Here is a 14,682-nt window from a genome sequence, read left to right as displayed (position 1 = left end):
GCCGGGAGACAAGGGACCGTGTTTCACCTGCGGGCAACGGGGACACTGGAAGAGGGAGTGCCCCCTCATGGAATGCGACTGGGGATGGGATACCGCCCTGCCCGCGACCGCCCGGGCCCCCCGACCTCCCCCCATGCTCGTCCTGGTGTCCGTGATGGGGAGGAGGCTGACGGCGCTCCTCGACAGTGGCAGCTCTGTGTCGATGATCCACTCCCACCTGTTGCCCCCCGACCTGCCGGTGGTCCGCCAAGCCATTATCGCCTGCGTACACAACCATGTGGAAGAGTGCCCAGTCGTCCTGGCCCCCGTGACCTACCGCGACTGAACCTGCGAGACACCCCTGGCCCACGTACAAGCCCTGCCCTACCCGGTCCTCCTCGGAAGAGATTCCCCCCATTTCCGTCTTGCCATGAGGACCGCCATCCCCCCCGACCAGGAAGGGGCGGGAGAAGCCCTGGCCGGGGACGACAGGGGAGATGCCGGGGAGCCCTTGGAAGAAGGGGAAGATGGGGGGGCCCTGGCCCAACTCCGCCGGGGTTGGGGGACGGAGCCCCGGTTCGCTGCTGCCCAGGCCGAAGACCCCTCGCTGGAGGGCCTGCGCCGGTTGACCGCGGTAAGTGAGGGGGCAGGTCCTCGACCCTCGGCGGGAGGGGCGGCTGCCACGGGTCGTCCGTCAAGGGGGGCGCTGGTACCACCTGGTGAAGGGAGAGCAGGGAGAAGTAGCCCAGCTGTTGGTCCCGGCCGCCTACCGCCCAGAAGTCCTCAAAGCAGCCCACGATCATCCCTGGGGAGGTCACCAAGGCACCCATGCTACTATGGCCCGGATCGAAGCCCATTTCTTCTGGCCTGGGCTGGCCAAGGAGGTCAGGCGATATTGTCAGGCGTGCCCTCTTTGCCAGCGCCAAGCCACCCGCCATCCGGCCCGGGCCCCGCTGGCCCCCCTGCCCATCATCGAGGAACCTTTCTCCCGGATCGCCATGGACTTCGTCGGCCCGTTCCCCCGGACCCCGAGAGGAGCCCGTTACATCCTGGTCCTGATGGACTACGCGACCCGGTACCCCGAAGCTGTCCCCCTCCGGGACATGAAGGCCCCGGGTGTCATAGCCCAGTCTGAGAGTGAGGTCTCCTCTGGAGGAGAGGAGCCTCGTGTAGCCAGCCAGGACTCCTCAGGAGAAGAAGAGTTCTGTGTAGCCAGCCCTAGCCCTGACTCAGCAGAAGCCAGCAATCATGAGCAGCAGCTGCTGGCTGATCAAGGCTCACAGCTAGCAGCTGAGACACCAGCACCCTCTAGCCCCAATACCACAGGGGAAGCTCAGCCAGGAACTTCCACAGGGGAGGCTCAGTCAGGGACTGCCAGCACCACAGGGGAAGCCCAGCCAGGGGCTTCCACCCCCCCCAGGCTCACCCACACCTAGAGAGCGCCGCAGGCAGCGCCAGAGACTGGAACTGCAGGAGAGACGGCGCAGTGCTCGTCTCCTGAGCCAACGCCAGCTGCTGGAGAGTGATGATGAGTAGCATCAGGATGGAGCCCCAGCAGCTGGCTGAAAATCACGCCTGGCTATAAAAGCCAGTCAGGAGCAACTGCCAGGCGTGGAAGCAACGTGTCAACTACCTGCAACCACTCCCTGGTACCTTGTGTCTTGCTCTTGCCTGCACCTTGACTGGATACCCTCGTGCTCTGACTTACGGACTGGACTTGGCTTGGCTTTTTGGATCCTGGAGGCAACCCTGGCATTAACCTTGTGCTCTGACTACGGACTGGACCTGGCTTGTGACTTTTGAACACCCCTTGGCTTCGTGCTAGTACCTGGACTCCCAGCTTGGGCGGGCCCAGCCCATGACAGATTGCTTCCACCACAAAACTTCCCAGCATGGACACGGCGATGCCCACCCTGGGGAGCCTGGCTCTGCTGCAGGATCAGGTACTGCAATTGACTCAAGCACTGGTGACTTTGCAGCAGCAGATTGCCACCCTACTTGCTGCCCCTGCTGCACTGCCGCCTGCTAAATGCCCAGTGAAGCTTCCTGACAGTTTTGAGGGCGATGTGGAGGAATTCCCAGCATTTCTTGTCCGCTGCCAGCTATATATTGAACTCCGGGCCAGAGACTTTCCCACAGATAAAAGCAAGGTCGGCTTTATCCTCAGCCTGTTAAAGGGGCAGGCGGCAAGATGGGCCACACCCTTGTTACTGGCCAAATCCCCACTGCTAGGGGATTTCCCAAACTTTGTGGCCCACATTTCTGCCGCCTTTGCGAACCCCCTGAAGGCCATCAAAGCAAACCAAAGAATACGTGCCCTCACCCAGGGGAATGGGACTGTGGCCCAATACACCACTGAATTCCAGTTACTGGCCCAGGACCTGGGCTGGAACGAAGCTGCCCTCGCCGACCAGTACCTGGAGGGCCTATCTGAGGAGGTATTGGATGAAGTGGCCCGATCCGAACGACCGAGAGAACTACAAGCGCTCATTCTCCTGTGCTTGCGAATCGATGGGCGGCTAGAGAACCGGAGACAAGCCCGTGTGCTAAGCTGTCCTCCGCCCCAGGCCTCACCTGCCAAGGCAGCAGAACTAGCACCCTCGAGCATGCCTTGTACCCATTTGCCTCCTGAGGAGAAGGAGCGGCGTCACACCCACAACCTCTGCTGGTACTGTGGTGGGGTGGGCCACTATGCCAATGACTGCCCCGCAAAAAGGAGGGCCCCAGCTTTAGCTCTGGAGCGGACTCCTGCTAAACAACTTGTTGGAACAGCCAATGCCTCCTGTGACCATCCCGAACCATTCCTGGTGCCTGTAAAGCTGTGCCTGCCCGACGGCCGATGCCTATTTGTGTATGCCATGGTAGATTCAGGGGCATCCCGCTGCTTCATGGATATCAAGTTTGCCGCACAGCACAGGATTCCCTTGTGGGCAAAGAAGACCCCCACCGTAGTGGAGGCCATTGATGGGCGGCCTCTGCGTTCTGGGCCAGTGGTCAAGGAAACCCAGGACCTTCTCTTGCAGATCCAGCATCACCGTGAGCAGCTCTGCTTCGATGTTGTGGGCATCCCCCACTTTCCGCTGGTCCTGGGGCTCTCCTGGCTCTGTTGCCATGATCCAGTTATTCGGTGGGGCCAGCAGGACCTTCGCTTCCGGACACCCTGCCCACATGAAAATAAACGCACGGGTCCAATTGCAGCCGCTGCACAAGGGGCCTTTGCACTACCGGAGATATATGCAGATTTTGCAGATGTGTTTGAGGAAAAAGGGGCAGACCAACTCCCCCCGCATCGGCCGTATGACTGTGCTATTGACTTAATCCCCGGCGCCCCCCTGCCAGTGGGACGCCTGTACTCGTTATCAGAGCCTGAGCTGGCCGCACTCCGGGACTTCCTCACAACCAATCTGCGTCGAGGATTCATCCGCCCCTCCACCTCGCCCACCTCTGCCCCAGTCCTCTTTGTTAAAAAGAAAAGTGGAGAACTCCGGCTCTGCAATGACTACCGGACCCTGAACAAAATCTCTGTCCGAGACCGGTATCCACTGCCACTGACCTCCGACCTCCTGGAGCAAGTTAAGGGAGCCCAGATCTACACCAAGCTGGATCTTCGGGGAGCCTACAACCTGGTGCGCATCCGGGAAGGCGATGAGTGGAAAACTGCCTTTAGTACCAGGTATGGACAATACGAGTACATGGTAATGCCCTTTGGCCTGACTAACGCGCCCTCGGTGTTTCAGAGGTTTATGAATGATATCTTTCGTGACCTGCTGGATCAGTTCGTCATCATTTACTTGGATGATATATTAATTTATTCCCGGAACCCGGCTCGACACCCCCAGCACGTGCGCATGGTGCTGCAAAGACTCCGGCAGCACGGCCTGTTTGCCAAGCTGGAAAAATGTGCATTCCACCTGCCTGCCGTAGAATTCCTCGGCCATGTGATCTCGCCCCGGGGTATCCAAATGGACCCAGCTAAGGTCGAAGCGGTACAGACCTGGCAACCCCCCCGCTCACGGAAGGATGTGCAACGATTTCTGGGGTTTGCCAACTACTATCGGCAGTTCATCCCCCAGTTTGCATCCATAGCTGTTCCCCTTACCCGGCTTCTCCGGCCTTGAGAACCCTTCCATTGGACACCGGAAGCCAATGAGGCATTCCAGACCTTGAAGGCACGCTTCATCACACAACCGGTACTCCGATACCCAGATCCCCAGCTACCCTTCGTAGTTGAGGCGGACGCCTCCAGCACTGCCATCGGAGCGGTGCTCTCACAACGCGCAACCTCCTCCAGCGTCCCCCAACCCTGTGCCTACTACTCTCGCCAGCTTACCCCTGCAGAAAGGAACTATACCATCTGGGAGCGGGAGCTGCTGGCAATAAAGGCAGCCTTCGAGGTTTGGCGGCACCATCTGGAGGGGGCTCAACACCCTGTCCGAGTGCTCACTGATCACCGGAACCTTGAACATCTCCAAACCGCCCGCCGCCTCAACCAGAGGCAGATCCGCTGGTCATTGTTCTTCTCCCGCTTTGACTTCAGGATCACGTATGTCCCCAGTTCCCAGAATAAGAAAGCCGATGCTCTGTCCCGGAAACCAGAGTACAACTCATCCCCAGGCTGGGAAGAGCCTCTAACTACTATCCTGGCTCCCGAAACTTTCGCTGCCGCGCAATCCTCCCAGGGGCTGGTTGAGGAGATACTGGCTCAACAGGTACTGGACCCAGTTGCCCAGAAATACCTCCAGAAGGTCCGGGAGCCGCACCAGCTCCAGGCGGATGGCTTCGCCGAGGAAGAGGGGCTACTGACCCATCGAGGCCGAATTTATGTACCACCTGGCCCGCTGCGAACGAAAGTCCTGCAACTGGTCCATGATTCCAGACCCGCTGGGCACTTCGGTCGCCACAAGACAACCCATCTCTTGACCCGTGACTTCTGGTGGCCCCGGGTGCAATCAGATGTGGCCCGGTACGTGGCAGCCTGTGAGACGTGTAGGCGGGCCAAGGATTCCCCTGGCAAACCCTCCGGCCTTCTGCATCCGCTACCCACACCATTACAGATCTGCCCTGCTCCAAAGGCCATACCTGCATCCTGGTGGTGGTGGACTTATTCACAAAAATGGCCCATTTCATTCCCTGTTCTGGACCCCCCACCGCTCAGGACACTGCACACCTGTACCTTCAGCATGTCTTTCGACTTCACGGGCGACCGGACCATGTAATTTCCGATCGGGGAGTTCAATTCACCTCTAGGTTTTGGCGGGCACTGCACTCCCTTCTTGGCACCCAAGTCCACTTATCCTCAGCACATCATCCCCAGTCCGACAGGCAAACGGAACGCACCAATGCAACCCTGGAGCAGTATCTGAGATGCTATACAAACCATCAACAGGATGACTGGCTAGCCCTACTGCCTTTGGCCGAGTTCGCATATAACAATGCAGTGCACTCCTCCACCCAACAGACCCCCTTTATGGCTAACTATGGCCATCACCCTCGCTTCTTTCCTAGCACCGCACCCTCTTCAGGAATCCCAGCTGCGGACGATCGCCTCCAGGAACTTCAATCCATGCATGAGCTGTTGCGGGAGCAACTCCAGCTTGCCAAGGAAAACTACAAGGGAGCTGCAAATCGGAAACGGCAACCTGGTGTTCCCCTGTCCGTAGGTGACCAGGTCTGGTTATCCACCCGCCATATCCGCAGCCAACGGCCCTCCAAAAAGCTGGATGCTCGGTTCCTTGGACCCTTCGTGATCACCGACCAGGTGAACCCCGTAGCCTGCCGCCTGCAACTACCACCGACCCTCCCGATCCATCCCGTGTTTCATCGGTCCCTTCTAGTCCCGGCGTCACCCCCAGACCTGCACCATCCCGGGCCACCACCTCCTCCGCCTCCGATTACCATTGAGGGGCAAGAAGAATATGAGGTCGCCCAGATCCTGGACTCCCGTCGCCGGCGGGGGCAAGTGCAGTACTTGGTGGACTGGAAGGGGTATGGACCGGAAGACCGCTTATGGGAGCCGGCTGTGAACATTCATGCCCCCCGTCTAGTCCGACAATTCCATCGGGCCTATCCTCAGAAACCGGGGGCGCCCGGGCCACAGAGGAGGGGGGGCCTTGGGAGGGGGGATGGTGTCATAGCCCAGTCTGAGAGTGAGGTCTCCTCTGGAGGAGAGGAGCCTCGTGTAGCCAGCCAGGACTCCTCAGGAGAAGAAGAGTTCTGTGTAGCCAGCCCTAGCCCTGACTCAGCAGAAGCCAGCAATCATGAGCAGCAGCTGCTGGCTGATCAAGGCTCACAGCTAGCAGCTGAGACACCAGCACCCTCTAGCCCCAATACCACAGGGGAAGCTCAGCCAGGAACTTCCACAGGGGAGGCTCAGTCAGGGACTGCCAGCACCACAGGGGAAGCCCAGCCAGGGGCTTCCACCCCCCCAGGCTCACCCACACCTAGAGAGCGCCGCAGGCAGCGCCAGAGACTGGAACTGCAGGAGAGACGGCGCAGTGCTCGTCTCCTGAGCCAACGCCAGCTGCTGGAGAGTGATGATGAGTAGCATCAGGATGGAGCCCCAGCAGCTGGCTGAAAATCACGCCTGGCTATAAAAGCCAGTCAGGAGCAACTGCCAGGCATGGAAGCAACGTGTCAACTACCTGCAACCACTCCCTGGTACCTTGTGTCTTGCTCTTGCCTGCACCTTGACTGGATACCCTCGTGCTCTGACTTACGGACTGGACTTGGCTTGGCTTTTTGGATCCTGGAGGCAACCCTGGCATTAACCTTGTGCTCTGACTACGGACTGGACCTGGCTTGTGACTTTTGAACACCCCTTGGCTTCGTGCTAGTACCTGGACTCCCAGCTTGGGCGGGCCCAGCCCATGACACCGGGCGTCGCACGAGTGCTGCTGCGCTTCTTCACCCAAGTGGGGCTGCCCCGGGAGGTGCTGTTGGACTGCGGGAAGCCCTTCACGGCCCACCTCACGAAACACCTGTGCCACGCGCTACACGTCCGCCAGATCTTCACCAGCATCTATCATCCCCAGACCGACGGGCTGGTGGAGAGGTTCAACCAGACCCTGAAGGCGATGATCCATAAGCTGGCCCATGACCGCCCCCAACAGTGGGACTTGTACATAGATCCCCTACTCTTTGCTGTCCGCGAGACGCCCCAGGCTTCCACGGGGTACTTCCCCTTTGAACTCTTGTACGGGCATCCCCCCCGCGGGATACTGGGGCTGGTAGAAGAACAATGGGCCCCACCGGCCGCTCCCGAGGGGCGACCCACCCCCGAGTACGTCCGGGACCTCCAGGCACGGCTCGAGATCTGCTGCACCACCGCCCGCAAGCACCTACTGGCGGCCCAGCAGGCCCAGAAGGCCTACTATGACCGGGGGGCCAAGGCCCGTGCGTTCCAGGTGGGGGAGAAGGTCTTGGTCCACCACCGGGTCATGGGGCCGGGGCCGGGCGACCCTTGGAGGGGCCCCTACCCCATCACCAAAGTGCGGGGGCCCCTGTCGTACGAGGTACAGTGCGGGCCGAGTCCCCAGCACCGGAAGAGGCTGTACGTCAATGATCTGAAGGCGTGGCATGAGGCGGCGCCACTTCAGTGCAACCTGTCCCCCGACCCGCTCGAGCTCCCGGCAGGAGCCCGTTCGAGGAGGAGCCCGTCCTGGACCCGGACCTCCGGGGGACCAGCTGGCGCAGGCGAGGGCAGTTATCCGCCAGAACCCGGGCCTTTTCTCATGCCGTCCAGGCTGGACCGCCGTGTTGGCCCATCACATACCCACCCCTCCAGGCCAAGTGGCGCGGGCCCCCTGGAGCCCCCTGCCCTTGAAACGGTGGGACGTCGTAGCCCGGGAAGTAGAGGACATGCTCCGCCTCGACGTGATAGAACCCTCCCGCAGCGCATGGAGGAGCCCTATCGTGTTGGTGGGGAAACCGGATGGTTCCGTCCGTTTCTGTGTGGACTACCGGCAAGTCAATGCCATTGCTACCTTCGATGCCTACCCCATGCCCCGGGCCGACGTGCTAATTGACCAACTAGGAACCGCCCGGTACTTGTCAGCCCTGGACGTCACGAAGGGGTATTGGCAGATACCCATGGGTCCGGAGGACCGGGAGAAGACGGCCTTCGCGACACCCCAGGGCCTGTTCCAGTTCAAGGTCATGCCCTTCGGGCTGCATGGGGCGGCAGCCACCTTCCAGCGCCTCGTAGACCACGTGCTGGCCCATTGCCAGGGATTTGCCCGGGCTTACATCGATGATATCATCATCTTTAGCCCCGACTGGCCGTCACACTTGGAACACCTAGCCGCGGTCCTGGCTGCATTGGCCAGCGCGGGCCTACGAGTGAACCCGCGCAAAAGCCGGATCGGGTTCCAAGAACTCACGTACCTCGGGTTCCAGGTGGGCCGAGGGGTCCTGCATCCTGTACCCGACAAGGTCACTACGCTGGAACAAAGCCCCCGCCCCCGGACTAAGCGCCAGATGCGGCGCTTCTTGGGGCTGGTGGGCTACTACAGTAAGTTCATCCCCCACTTCGCCAGCCAAGCCAGCCCGCTCTCCGACTGCTTACGGAAGGACCAACCCACTACGATTAGCTGGAACCCAGCCCGACTCCGGGCCTTCGAGACCCTGCGCGGAGCCCTGTCAGGAGCCCCCGTGCTGCGGAACCCCGATTTCGGGCGGCCCTTCCTGGTTCAGACAGACGCCTCTGACGTCGGGCTGGGGGCAGTCCTCTCCCAGGAGGCTGACGGCCAGGAGCACCCCGTGCTGTTCATCAGTCGGAAGCTGCAACCCGCTGAGGTCAAGTACGCCACAGTGGAGAAGGAGTCCCTAGCTGTAAAGTGGGCGGTAGGCGCGCTCCAGTTCTACCTCGCCAACAATCCCTTCACCCTGGTCACCGACCACGCACCCCTGCTATGGATGGCCCGCATGAAGGACCACAATCCACAGGTTCTCAGATGGTACCTCTCTCTGCTCCCTTTCAGCTTCAAGCTGCGACATCAGCCAGGCCAGCTCCATGTGAATGCGGACTATATGTCACGGATTCCGGAACACCAACCGGACCAGGAGAAGCCCGACCCCAGGGGGTGTGTGTGTCCAGGGCAGGCCCCGCCCATCCCAGACTGGGCCCACCCAGCCCCACCACCCGACCCCCCGGAACCCCGCCACCATCCCCCAGACCCCCGCCAGCAGCCCCCACTCACCTGCACCTCCCCCTGGTGGCGACACGGAGGTCGGCAGGACGAGGGGAGGGCGCGGTCAGCGGGGCGGGGCCTCACAGTGGCTTACAATATTCTCCCCATCTCCATTTTATCCTTACAACAACCCTGTGTTGTGAGTATGTGAGATTGGATTTGCAGACAAAGTTGGCATCTTGGTTTGTGTGGAGCCTAATTCGTAATAAAGCTTGTAGTAAAGTGGGGAGCTCTTTTCAGCATTTAAAGTGGGAAGGGAGGCTAGGATAGAGGTGGAACAACTACCTCTTTGGTTGCTGTTATCAGATTGTACTCCCCCTTGTAGGAATGACACGACCCAGGGTTGAAATTCTGAACACCAGTCTGCGAAGACCAGTCTCTTCTCTAGCCAGGCAGTGGCTCTTTTTTTAACATAGCATGCATACAGCCAGAAACAATGACCCAGGAAAAAGATTTTTGTCTGTGCTGATCCTCTGCTTAATCAGTTATGGGCAGAGACAGGGAAACTGCACGTAGCAGAGAGAAACTTTGCATTGTTAAGCATTTATGAGTATGAGGGGAGCAGAGTGCCCTTTGGTTAAGGCCGGTGTGCCAAACCGTTGACTCACATTACCTCTTTGGCCAAATAGTACAATATGAAGTGGCCCAACTTACTCATTTCATTTATCCAGGTCGCTCTAAGACTATTGGTTTGAGTCCCACACTAGTCCTTGTGGCAGTCTTCCCAGTGTTCTTTCTTCAGACGTGTCTGAGATATTTTAGCGCCTGTCAAAAAACCAGTATGGAGTCCCCCACTGTCAAAAGTAAACAGTTTGCTTCTCTTGAATGGCAACCTATTACTGCTTGATTGGGGCCTACTGACCTTGGCTAAAGCCAGGGCACACCTAAAAGTCTGCCAAGAAAACATCATGATGTGACATCCCCCCCATGGGTCAGTAATGACTCAGTACTTGCACACCTTTACCTTTAGTGTAGCACAGTGGTTAACTTTGTGAAGTATTTGCCACACACGCTCTGTGGATGGCTTTAGGAAAGCTTTTATTTTCTCAATGTCACCCCACCCCTATCAGCTATATGAAAAATAGTAATACTTACCTTTGAGATCTATTGTAAGGGGTGCTGAGATAGTAAATGAGAAGCACTGTGCTGTCATCAGCAATAACTAGCTGTGCAAAAGTTGAAGTATGATTGTCTTCCATATGCTCCAATTAGTATTGTACTTTGATAGCCCCTGGGAGCACGTGCCTCGTGGTACACGGTGTTTTGCTTTTCTCCAGCTCCTGGCCTGCCTGCTGTTGCCCGTTTCCAAGTAGTTTCATCTGCATACCCAAATCATGCCCAATTTTCTTCGTATGAATAATCCATTTTAACCACACGATTATAGAGTGAGATAATACAGGAATTCCTTTACTTTGATCTTCATCCTCCAATTTGTCTTGAGTTTTGTACAAAGATTAATTGAGTTTTCCACATTAATACCTGAAAAAAATCCTTTAAAAAAAAAACAAAACCCCTGCCAGCTTTTTTTCTGAAGGATTTTTTTTAATCCAATTGAAAATTTAGGGGGAGCATTGAAAAAAACTCTCATGGAATATGTATTGTCGAAGGCTTTCACGGCTGGAGAACGATGGTTGTTGTGGGTTTTCCGGGCTGTATTGCCGTGGTCTTGGCATTGTAGTTCCTGACGTTTCGCCAGCAGCTGTGGCTGGCATCTTCAGAGGTGTAGCACCAAAAGACAGAGATCTCTCAGTGTCACAGTGTGGAAAAGATGTTGGCAGGTCATTTATATCTACTCAGGAGGGGTGGGGTTGGGCTGGAACTTTTCCACACTGTGACACTGAGAGATCTCTGTCTTTTGGTGCTACACCTCTGAAGATGCCAGCCACAGCTGCTGGCGAAACATCAGGAACTACAATGCCAAGACCACAGCAATACAGCCCGGAAAACCCACAACAACCATCTTATGGAATACTTTCTCTTTTAGAATGAGTCATCTTAGTCAAAAGATGTATTAAGAGGATTTTTGTGTAAGAAAATCTACAGAATTAGATAATGATAATTCCTATGTATACTGCAGACATATGCAACATGTTTTCAAGCATGTATGTATTGTTTCAATCTGACTGCTTTGGCCACAACGAATGTGCTATAATGTGTATGACAATACACTTTTTGCTAGTTCAGTGTTTTCAGTGTTATAAAGCTTAATTCCATATTCAAATGTACTGCTAGCCCTAGCTATTGTGAATGTGTTTCTGTCTACAGGTAATATGCTTTGTTCATTGCAAATTGCGTGTTTTCTGTTTTCAACATTGATTTTTTTCCTGCCCATCAGATGGCAAAAGTAAGATATGTGACATGTGCCAAGGTACAGAGCTATATGAAACTCTCCTTTTTAATATTGTTTATACTCACATTTGGTTCTTGTAGTAAATGGAGGCATTCTGTTAGATTTGATAAATATGCTAAATTCTGCAATTTTATAACTTAAGTATGATATATTTACATTATTGTAGTAGTGAAATAAGTGAAGGCCTAATAAAAAAGTAAGGTATATATTTCATATCCCCCCAACATTTTTCTTTTTTTCCCCAGAAACAAACGTGGTTTTTCCTCTCAGATTCAAAACACCTGGAAATTTTAGAACTCTACTGCTATGCACCATAATCCACAGGGTTTCATAAAGTCTTGTCTGTTTTTAATTTGCAGCTTTTTCTTTGGTCACCTGCCATACCTTTGGAAACTGCTTAAAAATAAGGAACTGATTCATGATCTCTTTCTGAACTGGTAAGTTTCTAACAGCTTGAAATGGAGGCTAGGAGTTACAGTGCCAGTTAAGAACAATGATCCACATATTCACTGCTAGGGCTGAATAGGGACATAAAATTATCTCACTGCTTATGCTAATTTTCTTCATTTCACCCCCCTGCTGCAATCAAGCTGATAATGTTTTGCATTATATCATTAAATCCTGACCCCCTTCTTTGCAACATCCCTACCACCTTCTAACTAGGATACAAAGGCTCAGGGATCTCCATTCCTGCTTGTATCCGATGAAGGTTGCTTCACTCTTGAAAGCTTATACCCTGAAAATCAACTTGGTCTTTAAGGTGCAACTGGACTCAAATCTTGCTCTTCTACCGCAGACCAACACAGCTACCCACCTAACACCATAGAACCAAGAATATTTCATAGGAAGTATACAATACATTTTAACTGTTAGGTTTCTGGCAATCCAGGAATGTATGTAGATTTCAGCTTCTCATTAAGTATCTGAGAGTGGACTATTGATTGGCAGATGCAGTCATGTGCTTGGACTTTTCTCATCAGGTTGGCCATTTCAACTGTGTGTGTGTGTGTTTCTATAATCTGCTAACTTCTGGCAATGCTTTCTGCTGGTTGAAATTATACAAGCAGACTCTATAGGCAAGCAAAGTCACATTTCAGTTTACCATTGGTTTTAAACTGTGAAGCTAACCATTGATTTAAGCTAACTGTGAAGATATAGGCTCTCTAACCACCATTTCAAATAAGAATAATGCTTTTTAATGTATTTTTATATATTTACTTCTTCATGTATTCTTTTTGTATCCATCTCAGACAAATCATTGTCCCTGTTTTGTAGAAGATTTAGGGATGCTTTTAAAATATTTATTTATTTGTGTCATTTATAGTCTGGGAAATTCCTATGTTTTCCACCATGATTCACAAGAGAGAGAGAGAGATAAAGGGACCAAGGCCATGGAGGGCTCTGTACGTGTTAGCCAAGACCTTGAAACTGAGTCCAATAACTGATGGGTTGCTAATGGAGCCAATAAAAATAGTATGATGACAGCCATGTTTATCCCTATTTTTGGAGTTTTCTTTCCACTTGGAGTTGAAGGAGGAAAATAATCCCCCCTTCTGTACCAATCCTAAACAATTTCAATGAGCTTAGACTTTGCATAGGATTGCTGACCTGTCAGTGGCAATTCTCTTGCAGAGAAGCTGCTAGATTGCAGAACTAGAATTCATTAATCTGTTCAGAATAGTGGCACCCTGATGTGTGTGTGCGCGCGCATGTGCGTGCGCTCGCTGATAGGAACATAAGCTTAATATCTCCTTACAGGTGCTAATTTTCTGCACTTCCCACCTTTACACATATCTCCAAGCTCTAATCAGTCTCATTACATTTTTTGCACTGTACCTCTGCATCTAACTGCATCTTGGGAACACCCTTCCCAACTTCTGATGTGGATATAAAAATTGATGAATCTTCTTTCTTACTTGTATCTCACAAAGTGAACTTTGACTCATGAAAGCTTGTATCCTGGGAAATGTATTGGTTTCTACGGCGCTACTGCTCTTGAGCTTTGCTCTACTACTACTACAGACTATCACAGCCACATACCTTAAATTGAACCAATGTATAACATTGCAAATCTTTGAGTAGTGGGTGAGGTAGGGATATAAGTTTTGAGTGCCCTTTGAGACAGCAGCCATGCCTTGTGATAAAAGTGCCTCCAATATTCCTTGCAGGAAATTATTTCCTTGATGCCTTTTGCCTGTTTGCTAGTCTTTCCACAAGTGTGGGAATACTTCATTATTCTGTAGCATGTGTTGTGGGGTTTGTTTTAAAAGATGGAAGGGGGGAATCTTTTGGTCATTTTTTTCTCTTTGCAGGGCTGAAGAATATGGACCAATCGTGCGTTTTAATGCTTACCACAGAATGTTAGTGATGGTATTTAGTCCAGAAGGAGTAAAGGTATCTTGTGAAAAACGTATCTAAGCTTGTGTGTATGTGAAGACAGAGGTAATATAAAAATACAGGTCACGGTGCAGCTCTTAATCAGAGCACATGCCCATCTCTGCAATTGAAACTACGGTTGTGCCTACCAGCTAGGGTTGCCAGGTCCCCCAGGGTTCAAACCAGGCGAGGGGAGGGAGTCACGGGGGGGGGGGCTTGCTAGAACTTACTCTGGATCCATATCACTTCCATGTCATGCCGGGAATGGCATATTCTCGGTGTGACACAGAAGTGCTGGGTTGTGCGAAGGGCCGACTGGGTAAAAATGGGCCCTCAACACTAGATTTTTACCAAATTGGCCCCTGGTGCAACCCATCATTTCTGGTGTGTCATGGGAGTGATTTGGAGCACGTTCCTGTGCCTTTTCCCCCTGCTGGCCAGCTGAGCTGTGTGGGGGGGTGGAGGCTGGGAGCAGGGCATCCCCCATCCCGACCGGGGGAATGAGATCCGTATTACCAGCAAATTGCATGTTGCCTTAGTTGCTACTGAATAGACCTTTTTGGATTGTTCCCCAAACCTAGGAAGCCCTGCTGCCATACTGTGAATCCTCAGTTACCCAGACAGGAGGACATAATGAAAGATCCAATATCTCCACAGATCTTTCCTTCACTAATCCTTCTACCTCTGTCCCGTTTTCCAACCTCCAACTGTCAGCTTCCAAAATCTACGTTATTAAACCTCCCTTTTTGGATCTTGACTCTTTCCCTAATACACAGCTCCTTTTTGCTT

General features: G+C 53.6%; 1 protein-coding gene across 1 annotated transcript in view; it reads left to right on the top strand.

The window, feature by feature from the left end:
* Positions 1 to 14,682, top strand: part of LOC129324066 (cholesterol 24-hydroxylase-like) — a 54,923-nt gene that overhangs the window by 5,431 nt on the left and 34,810 nt on the right. Inside the window, exons 2-3 of the mRNA XM_054971053.1 lie at positions 11,877 to 11,954; positions 13,830 to 13,911. Coding sequence (XP_054827028.1) covers positions 11,877 to 11,954; positions 13,830 to 13,911 — 160 coding nt within the window. The remainder of the gene's footprint in view (positions 1 to 11,876; positions 11,955 to 13,829; positions 13,912 to 14,682) is intronic.

The sequence above is a fragment of the Eublepharis macularius genome, chromosome 2, assembly GCF_028583425.1.
Source record: "Eublepharis macularius isolate TG4126 chromosome 2, MPM_Emac_v1.0, whole genome shotgun sequence".
Taxonomy (NCBI): domain Eukaryota; kingdom Metazoa; phylum Chordata; class Lepidosauria; order Squamata; family Eublepharidae; genus Eublepharis; species Eublepharis macularius.
The sequence above is the reverse complement of the archived record's forward strand: the minus strand, read 5'-3'. Positions and strand labels throughout refer to the sequence as shown.